Source organism: Pleurodeles waltl, chromosome 7, assembly GCF_031143425.1.
Source record: "Pleurodeles waltl isolate 20211129_DDA chromosome 7, aPleWal1.hap1.20221129, whole genome shotgun sequence".
Lineage (NCBI taxonomy): Eukaryota > Metazoa > Chordata > Amphibia > Caudata > Salamandridae > Pleurodeles > Pleurodeles waltl.
The window spans coordinates 907,627,496-907,646,273 of record NC_090446.1 but is presented as its reverse complement, the minus strand read 5'-3'; the positions used below and the strand labels follow the sequence as shown (position 1 = coordinate 907,646,273).

Sequence of the window (18,778 nt, the reverse complement as noted above, 5' to 3'; positions counted from 1 at the left end):
TTCTCTAGAGAGTGACACAAAAGGGGGCGGGTGTAGCCTGCATATCCTGATGAGCTATCTGAGCTAGAGGGGGGGAGGAGTGGTCGTTAACACCTGAAAGGACTGTGCCTGCCCTTACCCAATGCAGTCTACGACCCCCTAGTGTGTCTCAACACTTGAGACTTTGCATTGAAGTTTGCCAACTTCAAAGGCAGAACAGAGTATAAGAAGAAGACTCAAAACCCCAAACTTTTAGAATCTTTCTGAAATCAAGAGGAACCTCTGCCAAGGAGAAGAGCTGAAGAGCTGGAAGAAGAGTACTGTCCCTTTTCTGTGTTGCTTTGTTGGGCTGGCCTGAGGTTGCTGCTTCTGCTTTAAAAGAGTGCAAAGGGTAAACTTTGCTGTGTGTCCTGCTTGAGAAGGTTCTCCAAGGGCTTGGAGTAAAGCTTGCCTCCTGTTGGAAATCTCAGGATCACCAAAGACTTCAGTTTCCTCGACCTGCAGCACTGGGAACAGTGTGCTCTGTGCTGCACAAGAAGAAAAACTACCACAACACCACCAACGAAGCCGCTGGCCTGCACTGTGACCTGCCGACGCTACACAGAGTTGCATTGCCCTGCTACGCACTGTGACCCTGGTCTCACCATCATCAGACGATTTCACCGAGCCGCTGCTTGCACCGCGACCTGTGGGCTCTGCACTCCGGCATTGCCTGCTCACACTGCATCCTGGACCACCCTGACGACGCCGCTCCTGCTGACACCAGCGCTGCTGCCTGCACCGTGGCCTGTGGACATCGCTCATGAGGAGCACGAAGCACCGTCCCGTCCCACACCGCAGCCCCAGTCCACCAACAGCAGCACCATCGACTCCAGTGTCATCAACAGGAATCCCTGCCTACACCATGACTTGTGGACACCGCTCGTGAGGGTCATGAAGCACTGTCCCCTCCCGCACCGTGGGCTTGGGCATACCGACGAAAGTGCTTCCGCAATGATGACGACACTGCCTGCACTGTGACCTGTGAACACCGCATGTTGCACCGCCCTGCTTCACACCGCAGCCTTGGTCTCATCGACGCCGCTGGATGCCGTCACTGAGCCGCTGCCTGCACCGTGACCTGTGGGCACTGCACGTCACATCGTTCCGCTTCGCAACACAGCCCCGACGCCATCAACACTGGCACACCTGACTTCATCAGCCCGGAGTTCGATCCGCATGGTGTGTGACTTCAAGGACCCAACGACTCCTGCACCCACTCTGGAACCGACACCGCAATGTCAGCGATGCCGCTCTCTGGAGCTCACGAGAAGGATCACAACGCCCTACAAATCCAAGGTACTGTTTGCGGGTCTTCCCGACACCTTAGCTGGCCCGCGACGCCACGGCCGGCCTGATTTGGTTTTGGTTTGTTGCTCATGATGCCGTAATAGCCCCAGGTGGAGCTATTGACTTCAAGGAACTGTATTTTTGAGTAAATCTTGCAGAATTCATATTTTTATTACTTTATGTCGGATTTGTATTGTATTTGGTCTTATTTTAAATACATAAATATTGCCTATTTTTCTAAAAGTGGTGTGGTGTTCTTTTGTAGTGTTTTCACTGTCTTACTGTGTTATGTGCAAATGTTTTACACATTGCTTCTGAGATAAGCCTGACTGCTCATGCCAAGCCACCAAGGGGATGAGCAGGGGGTTATCTGAGCGGGTATCTCCCTTATCCTGAATAGAGTGAGGGTCCCTACTTGGGCAGGGTGCAAACCGGCTGCCAACTAGAGACCCCATTTTTAACATTGCTTCATGTAAAAAATGATCACACATGCATCCTGAAGCTTTTCAGTATACATTTATAGATGACATTTTATATACATTATTATATTCAGTTTGCATATGAATCAAAACTTTATAATGTAGCATTACAGAGAACAGGTAGCTAGTTTTGTCCACTTTAAATTTCTTTCATATGTTGTTATTATTTAACCCTATTGGTAACATATTTTTTGATTATTTCAATAACACCCGTGCGTGTTTTTGATTATGTTAGCAAAACTGAAAAAAATATTCTCCCTTTTGCTTCCTAGATGGTAGAATATAAAACCCAAGTTCCTTTAATATGAACATTTGCTATTTATTCTATTTTATGTATGATAGCTTTGTTGGAGAATGTCTATTATCTTTTAATTTCTGTCATAGTTTAGCCTTGATAAAGTGGCTGGGCCATGACGCACATGTCAGCTGTTGTTACGCAATAGTTACGTAAGATATTAGAACCAAATATATAGTCTTATTAAAGAAAAGAACAAGCAGTAGCATCTCCCCCTCAATATTTCTATTGTTGCTCTGGAAAGGAAGAAATAATAGTAAGGGGAAAGGCAAACTCAAATTGATGGACTCGCCCGTTTCCATTTGTCATCCTAATCTCTGTTCAAGAAATGGATGACCTCATACAGGAGGAGTTAATGATAACTATCATCCAAGTGATGCCACTTTTGTAAACCCCTTCTTGTCATTACGCTTTCATAGACTAGCTCTCCCAGGAGTCTGCTTTCAGAGCAGAAAAGACAGAAAAAACACAGACAACTATAGGCACAACTAAAACTTAACCTAGAAAGGAAAGGGAGACTCTTTTGCAAAACCAACAGGTCCAAAGCAGGCCAAGTCATGCTTAGTATGGTGCCAGGTCCATCAAAGCATTTCAAGCCTACCAGTACTTTCTTGACTACTGCACCATGTGAATTCTCCTGTAATAAGCAGTAAACAGAAGCCTGGGAGAATTCCTGTAAGTATCTAGAGTAGAATGGGACTGTGTTGGTCAGTAACCTATGCAGTCACATTCAAACAAATCATATGTGAACAGCAAAGAGGCCAAAGGCAGATTTTCATTCACATTTTATAATATATGGGTAGTCGAGGTTATAATTTGTTTTATTGCAAGATAAACAGTTAATTCATGAGAGAAGGATTTCCTAACATTGGGGGGAACATACTTACAGTGAGGGGGTAAACCACACTGAAAGAATAAGGAATAGACTTTGTGTTCAGATCGACAAGAACACAAACTAACAAGAACCAAATCAGACTATTTAACTTTTTACAACTAAACACATCCACACCTAGATCCTTTGTAGCACTTCTGATACTTTTGTATCTATGTGTTTAGTTTACAATTTCTGCAGATATTCCCTTTGCAATATATTAGTTCAACCTATTTTGGCTGTGAGACATCTAAACTTTAATCTGTTTTGACAAACTTTTGAATTTCCCAGAATATGAGAGTGTCACCTAATCGTCGTGGGCAAGATGGCCCTATGCAAACACTGAACAGTCTCTAGAATCGGAGTTTAGCCTCATTTGTCAATTCAGCAGTGTCATATCATTAAAACAGCCCAGGCCAACAGACATTGTGTGCATACAGATTCAAATAGCTTCTGCTGGCATCTATTCTGCCAAAAACATTTGCCCAGGTCTTAGTCATTCTTATCTGATACACCTAACACCAACATGAGCATGAGTGAATCCGCAATTCGAAATGAATGTATTGTGTTCCACCACCTTCTATTTCAGCGTCAAGTGTGTGTCATAACTGTTTTTGGTCTAAGCCCCCAAAAGCTGAAGGAAGCATAAAAAGCCTATTTTCTTCAGAGGAAGACGCAGCCTTTTCAAGTGTTTCAGGACAATAACTATGGTTACATATAACTGGAAAGAGTAGAATAAGTAACCAAAATATAATATATTTATAATATGCGCCCGATTTTAGCAAAAATCCATCAGACTATGAGGACCAAGTCTAATGAAGGCAATGACATCCAGTTCTCAATGTAACGCCTCTAAGATGCATGTCAAATACAATTTGAGGATGTGAGACACCCAAAGAAAGGATACACATAAATATTATATGTATCCAGCACAGCAGTTTATTTGAACATTTGACAAAGGCTCAGCTCACTAATAATTTGAGTGCTCTCAGTTTCTATAAGGCCATAGCGGATCTGTTACTCCCAATCAAAACTAGGGAACAGATCGTGAAGCTTCTTAAAAAAACATTTAGGATTTAGTTTTAATATTCTCAAACAGAAGAATTAGCTAAGAAATAATTGCTATCTCAATGAAGTGCACTCTGCTGATTAAAGTGTACGATTACCTAAAACTTAAAGATCCCTTTTGGCACATGAAACAAATGTATGAATTTTTTGTGAACATGATCCCTGACATGTGGAAATGTGATCCTTAGATATTGATTATTACGTATTACCACAACTCTATTTTAAGTTCTAGTTTTCTTCATCCTTCAGACATATATTTGTGCCCTTTTTATCTTAGCAACATCCAAGGTTACCACAATACCTCATAGCTTATGTTTTGCACCAATCCCCTTCTGGATTGAAAATAAAGAAAATATCCTCAAAGCACAATTTCACTCAGAGCTCTCCCCCTGTAAATATTAATACTGGAGATGAAATACATATAGTTAACTCTTCCAGTAGTAGCTTACAAATACATCTAAAAACTGTTGAGAAAGGAAGTGTCAACACAGAGTTCCTAAAATTCATTAGCAGGATTGTTCTTTGAGAGCAAAGTTCATTCATCTATATGCTACATTCCGAGCTGATGCTCAAGCAATGCTTGACGCACAAAATGTAAGTGCAAATAGATATACCCTCTCACAGCACTGGAAAGTTACCCTGCAGTTTAGAGTTGAAGCATTAAAGACAACATGTAACAACTCCCCTCAGTATGGTACTATTAGTAAAACAATGTATTCTTTTCATTGCAGGTGCAACCTTGAGAAACATTCGCCAAGGCTGGAATGATGCCATTTTATCTCACTCCCTAATCTTCCCATGCCATCAGTAGCTCAGCTCTGCAAAATCCCATTTTGATAGTTAGCCAGTGAATCCCATGCACGTGTTAGTTCGGCAGCTGTGCAGCTGCAGCATTGTACTAACATGATTAGCATGGGATGCAATAGGTCTAGTTTCATAATTGTTGCCTACATGCTCACAGAAGTAGTACCTCTAGATAGCCAAATATAGGAAATGTCATGGCCAACTGCCCAATAATAAACGTATATGCTGAAGGAGACACATAATTCTTGGTAGCTTTTTCTAAAACATTTCCCAAGGACATCTTGGTTAGGGCTGGCCACAGAAAATCTCATTTGACCATGTTAAAATGTTCTGTCTACATTTACTGCTAAACTAGTAACTGTTTTGTGGGGTTTAGTGTTGATTAATAAGACAATTTTGCAATCTGCTCATAAGGATGTTTGCTTTGTATAAAACCTTGTTGATCACTGTGCCAGAGGAATGGAGTGACCTTATTGTCAAATTGCAACAATATTTTTACAAATTTTAGAATTGCATTTAGACAACTGTTTTGTTTTCGATCAATATCAATATATGCTCCTACCAGGATTGTGGGTTAGTTTCATATGTAGCGCACATGTCAAAGAGCTCAATAAAATCTCCGTAGCCAGAGCTGTAAAGATCTCTGTGTGGTGCTTATTGGGATCTTATGTGTTTTCAAAATATTCAGAAGTTCCTCTTTTTAGATTTCTTCATCAATTGGCTGTGTTAATGAAAGCACATGCTTTATGCATTTATCTAATCATAATCTGCCTCCATTTCATTAAGGTGATATTTATCTATGACTAAAATAATGATATTGAAATCTGTCAAATGTTGCATCCTATTTTTAGTCAAACTGGCTCTTGTTTGCACATTTTAAAATACTCTACAATGTTTCCCAGATTCTAAAGACCTTTCTATAAGTGCTCCTTTAACATGTTAATTTATTCCCCAAAGCTGATATTCAAGCACTCCTATTGCACCCATAGTTCACTCGTCTAAATCTATAATCTGGTGAAGTTTCCCTTGACTTTGTCTGCAAATCAGCTAGTCCAACCCTCTTGTTTGTATATAAACCACAAATTACAAACAGACATGTAGTGTTTTTTTATCCTAGCTAATTCCGCAGGTATTTCCTTAACCCAGACCAAGTACATGTACTTTTGGTTCTGTAATAGACATCTGCCAAACACCCACCATAGATTTTTCCCTTGGATTATATAAAGGATAAAGTGCACCCTGCTGTACATTATAAGTATGTTGCAAGTCACTAAGGAGTTCCATAAGCATATAGAGGCTGAGTCACTTTATTAGGTTATGGAACCCTGAGGTGACATGCAATTTCCTTATCATGTATGCTAGAGGGTACTTTATCTCATATAATGCTTGGTCACACCATCACCTTTCCCACAAACCACTTAAAACCATGGTGCGTGGCTCTTTCATATGAAAGTGAGCACATTTGCAAACTTTAAGAATAAAAGTAAAACCTCTAGTGAAACATTAAACACATCAAGAACCTGTAAGATATTTTTTGCAAACAGATATTAGAAACAGTTCAATACAAGTCAATTTAAAAAAAAGAAAAAAAGGCTGCAGTACGGAATGTGTCAAAACATGCAGAAATATTCTAGCTTTTCTCTAAGAAGTGCAAAAAATACAAATATTTTCTCTGCTTGTCATTGTAAGCTATTAAAATAGAGCAGAAGAAACAAAAGCAACTTCTGTTTTCTTTGCTTTAAACAGCTGCTTCAGTTATGCTCCATGACCTGACCTACCTTTAACCTTGGCTGCTGGCTCTGGCAGCAGGTATTTCGATGTCAGAACTGGACTGTAATAACTTATAGTAGTCGAATTCTGATGTCTTTACTTTATTATCAACAACTAATCGCTGATTATAAAGAAATTATAGACTGCTGTTATAAGGTTACTTAGGACAAGTGTGCTCCGAGAATGATCTGAGGAAATCCTTAAATCGTGGTCCACTCTTACAATTTGAACTTTCAAACTATTATTAACTTTAAAATGGTCTTGAAAAATGAATGTGTGTGCTTAGAAGATGATTAAGTATATTGTCTGTCATCAACACTTGCCAACAAGTGCACCTTTTTGTATGCAAGGGAATAATTTGCTTTTATGTAATCATGCAAAAATTGGGAGAAATGTAGTGAAATTACTTGTAATTACACAAAATGCACATACCTATTTTGCCACTATATTTTTCTACGAAATGCATCTTTGCATCAATTTTAGACTTAAGGACTTATTTTGAATTGAAAAAATGGTGTGAAAACACAAGTACCCCGAAGAACACGCTTACGTTCTGGTTGTTTACTCTGTTCCCATGCGCCAGTGCTATAATTTTGCTGAGAATGGGGGAGTAATTATGGGATATGGCATAATGACATAATTTTGTGTCACAAGCATAGCATGAAATTGTTGAAATGATGCCAATTACACTGGTGTAATCTAAATTTTGCCCTGGTGTAGTAGCAAGGCCAGCAAGAGCCCTAATGCAAGCATGAAATTCCTAGTTAGGTAGTAAAATACAATCATAATTAGGTTGCTGAGGACCTTTCATACCCCTGCGGCCCATGCCACTGCAGCTGCTGCACTATTGATAGTTGCCTGACCCAGGTCACAGCTCCCCAGACGCTTCAGGGCCTTCTGACCCATTGTGCATTCTCCGCTCCGCCTCACAGAGTCCTGCTGACACCGTTTTTCCTGGATATCCACTGCCACCCTCCTGCCACCCACCAGGCCCTCCAACTTCCCAGGATATAAGAAGGCGGCCACTGGGTGGACTCCTTGAGCAGTTGCCTGACTCAGGCCACAGCTCCCCAGCCGTTTCAGCGCTTTCCGGCCCACGCCGCATTCTCCTCTCTGCCTGACAGCATTCTGACGATGCACCATTTTCTGCCTCTCCGCCCTCTGGGCACCCACCTGGCCCCCTCCCAAGATATATTAAAGAGGCTGCTGCGTGGACTCCTTGAGCATTTCCTGACCCAGGCCTTCGCTCCCCAGCTTCTCCAGTTCCTTCCGGGCCATGCCGCATTCTCCACACCACCTCACAGTGTCTTGCAGATGCACATTTTCCCACATCAGTGCCGACGCCCTCCCACCAGCCCCCCCCCCCACTTCCCAGGATATATGAAGGAGGCTGTTCCGTGGAATCCTTGAGCAGTTGCTTGTCCCAGGCCAAAGCTCCCCAGCTGCTTCAGGGACTTCTGCGACAAACATGGTGGAGGCATTGCCATCATCTTCAATGAATCAAACCAATTCACCATGTCCGATGATGACCCAATGCCCTTCATGGACCACCTTAGCTTCCGACTGCAATCTGACACCAACACCACGGTGAAAGGCACCCTCTTGTACAGACCTCCAGGACCACGCCCAGATTTCTGCAATTCCATTGCCAACCTTGGCATTGACTCCTTTCACTACGTCCTAGTAGGCGATATCAACTTCCACCTCGATGACCCCAACGACTGCAACTCCACCTCTCTCCTGGAAAACCTCAATACCATTGGACTCACCCAACAGGTCCCCAAACCCATGCACAAGGCAGAACACACACTGGATGCCATCTTCACCGCCAGCGACAGAACAAACGTCTCACACACCACCGAACTCACATGGTCAGACCACATCATCGTCCACTTTACTATCTGCAAGAGCCCTCACACCACTGCCAAGCCCCTCAGAGACCCCCACTGGAGGTGGGGTAAGGTTACCGAGGCCCAATGGACAGAGGCCCTGCACTCTGCACAACCCGAACCCACATCAGACATTAACCAGGCCGTCCAGAATTTCACCTCATGGATCATCAAATGTACTGACAGAGTCACACCGCTGAAACCCTGCAGATCCGCCAACATGCCCAGGTCAGCAAGATGGTACACTCCAGAACTCAGAAACTCCAAATGCAACTGCCAACGTCTCAAGAAACAATGGCCTGTTAATAAGGACCCCTCAAATAGAGCTGCCTACAAGTCAGCCCTCAACAACTACCACCTCCTCATCAAGACAACCTAGAAAAAAGCACTCACTGCCCTCATTGACCCTGCAGCCAACTGCACAAAAGAGCTCTTCAAAACCATCAAGGAATTCTCCAACTTGACTTCCACAGAGACCTCCATTCATCCTTCTCAGGACTCCCTCTCAGACTACTTCCACACCAAGATATATAAAGACTTCGAACCCCAACCTTCCACTCCCAGCCCTGGCAACCTTCCTCAATCAATGCTCATCTGCCACTCGATAAACACCTGGTCCCCCATCGCAGAACAGACCACCACAGTCATCGGGACCCCCTGAACCCCTGTCCCCACTGGCTCTTCAACCTCAGATCCAGCATCATCAGCATGGAACTAACCAATTCTCAAGACCTCCATCTCCACAGCATCATTTCCGCACCAGTGGAAGCAGGTAGAGGTCAGGCCCCTCCTCAAGAAACCCCACCGACCTCAAAAACTACAGACCCATCTCCCTGCTCCCCTACCCTGTCAAAGTTCTGGAGAAAGCCATCAACCAACAGCTCACTGACTACCTCGAACAGAACCACCTTCTTGATGCATCACATTCAGGCTTCCGGACACATCACAGCATGGAGACTGCACTCATCGCAGCCAAGGACGACATCAGGACACTCCTCGACAGTGGGGAATCAGCAGCTAGGATCCTCCTCGACCTCTCTACAGCATTTGATACAGTATCCCACTACACCCTCCTCAACAGACTCCACGACAAAGGCATCCTACAAAATGCCCTCAAATGGATTGCCTAGTTCTGATCTTTGGCAAAAACAACCCAATCTGGGACAACAGCTGGTGGGCAGCAGAAGTAGGTCCCACACCGGCTCCTTCAAACCAAGCTCACAGCCTCTGAATCATCCTTGACAGCCAACTATCCATGAAGCAATAAGTAAATTTAGTCACCTTCTCCTGCTTCTACACCCTCTGCATGCCCAGACGCATATTCAGGTGGATACCCACCAATATCGGACAAGCATTTTCAATGCAACGGGGTTCGCATTTGCTTGAGTTGGAGCTATTTGCGTTGTAAACTCCTAACCTAACTTTTCTTGTCACACAAATTAAACGTAAAAAACCACAACTCGATCGTGCTACGTAAAATTAATTGAAAACGGAAAACCTGAGCACGATCGCGCTATGTAAACCCCAGTGCGATTGCGCTGCAGGGAAAATTAACAGATAAAGTAGTCCGGACCCCAGGCTCAAAACATCGAGCCTCGTATGTTTTTGGTAGTTTACCGGTGCTGTGGAGGCGGGCTAAACACCGGAAAAGGCACGATGTATGCATGCCTTTCACAAATAAAAGCAAGCAGATTTTAAAGAGCAAGCCCAGGAACCAATGAAAGAGACTGACGTGACCTGGGCGTGGTTTGAAGCCCAAAGAGAGATTACTTTATGGACGGAGTGCTTTGCGCTCGCCCATAAAAAAACATCACAGATGCCCTGACCACCAGCCGCCTATGGCAATGTGCTCTACGCTATCCTACCATCTTCTCAAAAGACTCCAAACTCTGCAAAACACCGCAGCTAGGCTCATCCTCAACCTTCCCAAGCAGGTGAGCATCACACCCCTTCTCCTCAAACACCTCTACTGGCTTCCCATCCATAAAAGACGCCATTTCAAGATCCCCAAATTTGCATATAAAGCGCTACACAACATAGGCCTGACTTACCTCAACCACCACCTGAACTTCCATGCCCCTTCCAGACCCTTTGCTATGCCTCGCTCAATCTCGCATATACTTCCCCCACCCCCATCCAGTGCAGCCGCAGCGGATGCCGCTCTTTCTGTCACATAGCAGCAAAGTACTGGAAGAGCCTGCCCCCTCCCTGGCTCCCAGAGCACCCAGATACCTTTAGGGGTGACGGTGCTGCACTATACAAATAATTGATTGATAAATACTCCCTGGTATGCACCTTTTGTGTTTGTAAGGGAAGTTTGCACTGCTGTCATCTGCAGTTTCCGTGTTTCGTTTGTGAAAAAGCCCTTCACTGTTTCTGCTCTTGCCGTACCTGTTCTTTATGTGAGGGACGTTTGCACTGCTATTGCTGGTGCTTTATCTGTTAGGTTTGGGATGGAAGCGTGCACTGCAGCCAAATGGCTGAACGTCTTTAGAATCAAAGGATGCTTCCATGAGTGTCTGATGGTGAAACTTGGACTTCTTCTGTTACAATGCATTTGATCTATGTGTAAGGGAAGCTTCCATTTGCTGCTGTCTGTGCTATATCTGTTCTCTTTAATCGCTGTTGTCTATGCTGCGCCTGTCCTTTGTGTGAGTGTAGCTTGGCTGTCCTTTCTGTGCTAAGCCTCCTCTACTTACGAGAGGCACTCTTGGTTCTGCGCCTGTTTGGTTCATGATGTACACAGGTACTACTGCCAGTGTGTTCTCTCACATCTATGTGTGTGGAGGAAGCTTGCACTGAGGCTACACGTGCCAACGTCCTCACTGCTTGTACTGTACCTGTTCTTGTGTGTTGTCGCAGACTGCTTTGTTGCGGCCCAGTCTGGTCATGTTCTGTGCGTGAGGGATGCCCCAGCCTGTGTTCCATCTGTTATGCTTGTGATGAGGCTTGCACTCCTCTGCCTGCCCTGCACTACGTCTGTATCACCATGTGGGATGGAAGAGTTCCTTTCTTGAGCCCTTCTCCTTCCAGCGCTTATGTAGGGGAAGGACATACCTTCCCTCCACCAGCCACCCCACTCACTCCAGGGGGTGTGGATTACCGCCGATCACGCGTGTCACATTAGCGCTAAAACACACAACGTCTACAGAAAAACAGAAATGACTTAATTGGGTGAAATCAGGTTTGAAAAGAGAATCATTATCATGTCTAACGCTTCTCGAGAGCTGCGTTTGTTTAATGGGCTTCAGCACTAAATTATCAGCTTTAACATTCTAAAAGAATGGGGTTCTGCTGAGGGGAGCTGGTTTGCTTCGGAGGAAGGAAGGGTGGGTGGGCTGCCAGGAACCAGACCCAATGCACAATTAGGAGAACATTGCTCTCCCATTTCTAAGAAGTCTTCAAAAAACACTGTTCTTTATAGGCTCTGTTCGGTTCAGTTTCACTTCCGTTCATGCCAGGTCTGGCCTGCTTGAGGTGTACTCTAAAGGAGGCGTTGTCTAGTGTAAGAACTGTGATCTGGTGTGTATTCCGTCTACTTGATATGTGATCTGGTGTAGGTGTCATCTATCGGAACTTTGGCCGGGCACTGCTGCAGTCTTTCCAGCATCTTGAAGTACAGTTCGAATGTTGGTCAGGGGATGTGCGATCTGACTGAGAAGTGGATCCTTCCAAGGTCCGTCCTCCCTCTAAATCTCCTCTCCACTTTAGAGCATACGTGGGAAATATGTTGCTGTTGTGTGTCAGTGACTGGAGTGGTGCTGTTACCATGGAGGAAATATGTGAGAGATAGGTGCGCCCAGATTGTGATTATAATTAGATGGCAGGTATAATGTGTTCTACTGGTAACCGTTTTTGATGTAATTTTTAACACATGTTATAATTCCACCTTGTCTATTAGGCAAAACAAGATATATGGCCAAAAATCTGATGTTCACAATGTCAAAATCCAAATAAGTATATTCAAATTGTGTCTCCATGGAACAGTCCTCTTTTGTATTTGTAATTACCGAGATGTGTTTTTCCATCTATCTTTTAGTGCCTTTTTTGTCAATCGACATATGGATCCAAATAACACGTGAGAATGTGCACACACAACGATGTCTTACTGTTAATAAATACATGAATTTTAAATTCCAACCATGTATGTTTTTCTTACATTTATTGGTTTATAAGCTAAAGAAAAAATAAGCTGGCTCCAGCCACTGTATGAAATGCGATGTTGAACATTTGCATGAATTAATATGTTTTCTCTTGCAATCAAAAAAAGTGACTTTTGTTCTAATGAATAATGTTGTTGTCTTTCAGATCACCAGAAGTTGGACAGAGAGGCGAGGATCTGCCGTCTTCTCAAGCACCCGAATATAGGTAAGGCTGTCGGCATCCCTAAAGGACAGATATGTGGCTGGCTGGATGCGGGCAAGAGAATGGGGCCAACGGAGGGAGGATGCGCTTGGTCACATTGTATGAAAAGGTTCAAGAAGGTTTCATGTGAAGGGTTGATATTAAGAAGATGATTTAGGAACAAGCAATGCATGGTGCAGAAATGATTGAGAGAACGCAGTGGTGCTGGAATAATTAAAGAACAAACTAGGAAGAAACAAAGGGCTCTAGAGTACACATAATGCATGCGTAGTGCCCCAAATTTCAGTGCTGGGACAAAGTGCTTTGAAGCACTTAGTTACCGTAGATAGGAGGAGGAAATAACTGCAGTCTTTGCCTGTCTGTAGACTCCACCCGATCTGTAGGAGACAGCTTCTTCTGCCATCACTTGTTTAACAATCATCACATCCTTTGGAAGGGGAGCGACTGGGAAGAGGGACTGAAGATTCTACCTCCTGTGTGTGATGTCTGAGAAAGACCTAGGACTTCTGTCCATGAATTAACCTCATTTAATTGGAAAGGCGTGTTTTGTTTGTGGTAACTATTAGTGTGGAAATATAGGAAGATATAGTGTAGAGTAAAGAGAAGATGGCACTGGATAAACAAGGTTATGCATGATATCCTTCATAGTGCAGAGAAGTCTGGGGGGTTTGCAGGACATTCAAAATGGGTAGGAAAAATCAAAATGATGTACGGATACATAATAGAGGTAAAAAAAAAAATCAAGGGCACTGTTTACAGTAATGTTCAGGTGCTCTTGTTTAAGGCAAAAGCTGGCACTTCCCCCACTACAGAACTACGAAGAAAGTCAATAAAATGAGAAAAGGACCAACATTTAAAAACCTCTTCATATAGGTCCACGATAAAATAAAAAAGAAGACAGTCCTTCCTTGTTTATGTATGCACCTTCGATCTGGAACGACTTCCCCACCAACATCAGAAGTCCTTCCACCTTCAAGTAATTCTGAAATGAATATGAAGACAAATCCTTCTGGTGACACTATGGTCACATCCCATCAAAGCCTGCCTCGTTGTAAATTATCTTCAAATACACCTCAGGCCCTAACCCTTCTGTGCAGTGCTCCACTCCTCTTAAGCTAGATTTCCATTCTTTATAAATGTTACATACATACATGCTCTGCCCATGCCTGCACATTCTGCATGTACCTCGTATATTGCTATCCAATGCGTCGCGCTGTACATAAATCAATTTCTTGCCATCTAGACCCAAAAAAGTGATATTCACAGACCTTTCCACAGAAGAGTCTCCTTTGGCAGTCCCACCACCCTTTGGCAGTCCCACCACTCTTGGGATATGAACAGAAAAGCGGGTGGCAAGCTGGCTGTGTGCAAACTTTAGCAGTGTGTCATGTTTGCCTGGAAGGCCGTCTGTTTCCCTATGAAACTCACTCCTGTATTTTGTGTCCATGCTGCTGGTATGAAATGTTTGTTTTAGGTTTTTCATAGGAAGAATAAGAGAGGGGCGTTATTGGTAGGGGGAAGAGTTTGAGGAATGGATTTCCACGTTTTCAGCTTCCCGTTTAAACGATTGGGTGAACAGGGTGGTGGGGATTTTCTGCCCTTTGCGTGGACTATGTTGGGCTCTTGAGATGCAGGCGGAATCTTATCATACAAGCGTCATACGGTGGCTGAGTGGGAAATAGGAGGACATTGAAGCTGGTGTTTGTGAGGCAGCTATTTGGATACAACTTATGCAGATATAAACTTGATGATAACCTACTGGGCAAAGGAACAGCCGCTGTGGAACAATTACTGAAGTGATCGTTTTGGCACGTAGTGCTCAGCACTCGTGTTTAGACGCTGTGTAATCATTCTGAGTTTTGGCAAAATAATGAAGTGACATAGAAAAATACAATGAGCTCTGCCCAGAATGCTAGACTTTGTGCAGGAGGGAAAGCTGCACTTGGACCTGCAGTCTCCTGCTTTTGCTAACAGTAACTCGCCCACTAGGCTGCTTCTCATTCAGTAAGTTGAAGAATAAAATGCCCATGAGCTTTTTTTCATCTGTATTTTCAGCACCTCGCAGTGCAGACTTGGTTATCACCTACCATGCTGGCGCAGAGCGTGCTGTACAACATGTGACATGCCTGACCAGGTCGGGGTGTGATAGCTAAAGTAAATTATGCCTAACAGGAAAAAAGGACAGCCAGCATGCCAATAAGAAGGCCTTGCTCACAATATTTGGAATAATTATTGTAACGAGAAGAATACAGATTTCAAAGGTGCGACTCGTGAATCCCCTGGGGTCGGCAGTCTGTTGCCTGGTCTGTATCAGTTAAGACTGCCAAAGTGTAAGGAATTCCTTTTACCCCAAAGGAAAATGGGGCATTAAAATTATGCAACAGAATGAAGACTTCTTTTAATGGAAAGATCAATAAACTTCTACGTGTTGGAGCCATTGAATTCATTGATCACTCCATTCCATTGTTTCTTTATTCATTTCATTCAAACAATTCACCTTGACATAGAAGAGCATTGGCATTGGTTAGTGAATTGGTGTATTTTACAGTGTATTCACACTTATAGTACAAACACAAACATTAACTCGTGTATCTGAATCCTAGTAGGAGGATACTCCCTGGTCGATGAAAAACATCCTCAGATTTTCTCTCTAACATCAATCAGTTTTATAATTTGATACATTGAATGTTTTCCCTCCATCATGTTGATGTGTTTCGGATTTGATTTATTTATTTGGCCTCAGCAGGATGACTACACGGGGGGCAAACATTAAGGTGCTATGGACTCCACATTTATAATTCAGAACATTTTCGTTACGTTTTTTTGTAATGCAGGAGGGTGTTCTCATATATTATGTAGTATGGTATCAATAATCAACCTCATTGTGTCTGCAGGTGAGCTGTCTTATGTGAAGGCATCATTTATTTTATTACAAGTGTTCACATTCCGGTTATAAATGGGGTCAGCTGAGTCACATTTGTAGAAATAAAATTATTGTTTAATATAAATGATGTCTTGACGTAGCTCAGCTTCCATAGAGTTCCTCTGTCTCCACTAGACAGCAAACTGCCTTCAAATTCCTTTGTGCCCTTTTAAGATTGGACGAGGGAAAAGGCAAATATTTTTTTTTCTGAGGCCAATACTCATTTAGATCCAAGTCACCTCCATAGGTTAGGAAAAGCAAACATGATATTCCAAGCCAGTTTCAACTGAAAAGCACGGGGTAAAGCAATAAGCGCATATCTGAGGAACAACCAACTTGGCTTCATAAAAACCTTAAAGCCATGCCTCTCTAAAGCCATCCTCTGAGTACCGCGTTGCTTGTGAGGTCCACACACCCACAACCCCTCCCCCATATAAAGGGATCAGCCCTCCCCAACTTCGAGAGTCTGGAAGCCAAGCAAACATCCATCTGAAGAACTAACACGTTTATCCTCCTGGCTTGCTCCTCTGGCAGCCTTCTGGAAACAAGAGGCCCCCACGAGAAAGAAAGACCCTCTTGTACTTTGAAGTGGCCTCAAGGCAACAGGCCTGTGCTCTAATTTAACATTTTACAGACAAGTGCATACATAATTAAAATTCTATTAGCTGAATCACTTGTGCTTAATTTAGCCGCCTCGTAAGAGTTGTTCCTGCTGACATGTAGGTTGCACAGAGATTCTGTCAGTAGATGCATTAACCCAGTGAACTACATTCTCAAAATTAGCCAAGTAAAACCAATTACTGAGACTCCTAAAAAGCTACGTTTGGATTGAAGCACAGTACAGGGCTAGTGCCCAGCAGCATAATAGTTATCATTTTTGTAGTTACGAATATGCACCTTTGTGTTATTTTGGTAATGTATTTTTTGTTACATTGGGCTGATTTGATTTTCTTATTCTGTGTAGCATGCTGACCTAAAATAAGTGAGGCCTGTGAACACAGACCAAAATTAACATTACAATCATGTATGATAGTTTAATGCATCTTTGCTGTGCACATTTGTGAATTGAAAAACACTGTGTATTTTAACGAACATTATAATTTTAAAGACTGGAATTTCAACTATGTACTGGAAATCCTTTTTTTAAAAAGAATTTGCTAATCACTACGCTTCCTATTATAAATGAGGAAGGCTGATTGTATGATAACAGAACAACATAACAGTGAGGGCCTCATTACAAGTTTGGTGGTTGGAACGCCGGACCCCCATGGTGGCGTCTTTCAAAAGGCACCAGGCCCACAGTCCCCAGACCACTGGATTACGAGTTCCCAACCGGGTTGAAGAGACTGATGGGGAAAGGCAGGGGGAAGTACAATGGAGCTACTGCCTGTCAGCACGATGGCCAGACTGTGCCCATACACCATGTCGTGCTTGGGACACCATCCAACCCGAGCCCTAAATTTCCTGGGGGGCCACATGGGCCCCTGCCTCACCCACCATGGGCCGTACACCCGAGGGGCCCCCGTTTTGGGCCGTACACCTGCCTGACTGCCAAGCTTTTCATGGCAGTGGGTTCACCATTGAAAGTTTGGCGGTCCTACAGGTCGGAATGGGCATGGCCGTTCAATGCCAAAATCTCTTACATTGGCCACCACGGTCAAGACCACCACGGTCTCTGCCGCAATGTCTATGGCGGTGCCTGCGGTCTGCAGGCAGGTGTCTGGAGGTCCAACCACGATCCTGGTAATCAGGCGATCCGACCGCCTGATACAGAAATACAATCATGCAAACACACATTTAATACATCCAAAGAATCTTGCGACCATATTCGTGAACATACCATACCATCAGATCACATTCTAAACTAACATCCCCATTCTACTTGTAAAAACAGCTTCATACAAGAGGATTTTATATGGCGTTTGCTTTCTATAGCTCGTTCACCAATACAAATCACTTCCTTGTTTTGTGCCAATATTGCCTAAGATCCTACGTAATCTGTATAGTTATGGTGTACATTCTAGGCAAATAGAAACAGGCAAATCACGTTATTCAAGGTTCTCATTTCAACAGACCGAGGATAGAAAAAACGCAGACATGCCAGTTACCCTGCATTTTAGCTCAATATCTAAAATCAAAGGTGAATCTAACGCATTCAGCAACTTTATGTGACAAATGCAGGTCTCTGTCAGCCTGGGATGTTTCTTTGCTTTGCATTTTATCTTCTGACTATTGAGTCTGAAGTTAGGTGGGTTTGATCATTTGATACATAGGGCAGACTTGAATAAAGTGGGACAATCACCCTCCAAACTTTCAGAGGAAAAAAACACTGCCCCCTATCATGGCTGACTTACACATCATCACTTCGCATTCTCTGCTTGGGTGCCCATGCAAGGTATTCCAAAAAGTACTTTCACTTTAGTCAAAGGGCAGATGCCAGGCTTACAAATGATTCAATGCTCCAGGGTAATCTGAGTCTCATACGGAGCCCCAAGTACGATTCCTAATGTGTGGTAACTGAAATTATAGATATTCTTTAAGCTCAAGATTTATAAGCCACATAAAACTATAGAAAGCAGCTGTGTAGGTCGCAGCAAGATCTAGAGCTTTAATCGAGAATACTAAGCGGAAGAATGAAAGTGCTACAGCACATACAGCTATGACTCTTCCAGTCATATCAGAGAAATCTCAATAATTGTATTAGAAAGGATATGTAAAGTGGGTGTTTGCGAATCAAATTTATCTTTGGGATGGACTTACTGTATAGTACTAGTACAGAGACAGAATAGAAAGGGTAGGAGGAACAGCACAATTTAAATTTCTCGTTGCTCAATATTTATGAGATGTTGTTGACATAAGTGGGAAAGCCACTGTTTTCAACATCCTATATCTGTAATGAAAACCAAGAAATAAAAAGTAATATGCTGCTATGCAGTGGTGTGCCTTACAAACACAATGCTCCAACAGTTCGCAGGTTTGAACTAATGGAATTTACATTATTCAGCT

General features: G+C 43.3%; 1 protein-coding gene across 4 annotated transcripts in view; it reads left to right on the top strand.

Annotated features, from left to right (window-relative positions):
- Nucleotides 1-18,778, top strand: part of CAMK2A (calcium/calmodulin dependent protein kinase II alpha) — a 448,541-nt gene that overhangs the window by 171,144 nt on the left and 258,619 nt on the right. For all 4 annotated transcript variants that reach the window (XM_069199537.1, XM_069199539.1, XM_069199538.1 and 1 more), the window contains exon 3: nucleotides 12,793-12,852. In XM_069199537.1, coding sequence (XP_069055638.1) covers nucleotides 12,793-12,852 — 60 coding nt within the window. The remainder of the gene's footprint in view (nucleotides 1-12,792; nucleotides 12,853-18,778) is intronic.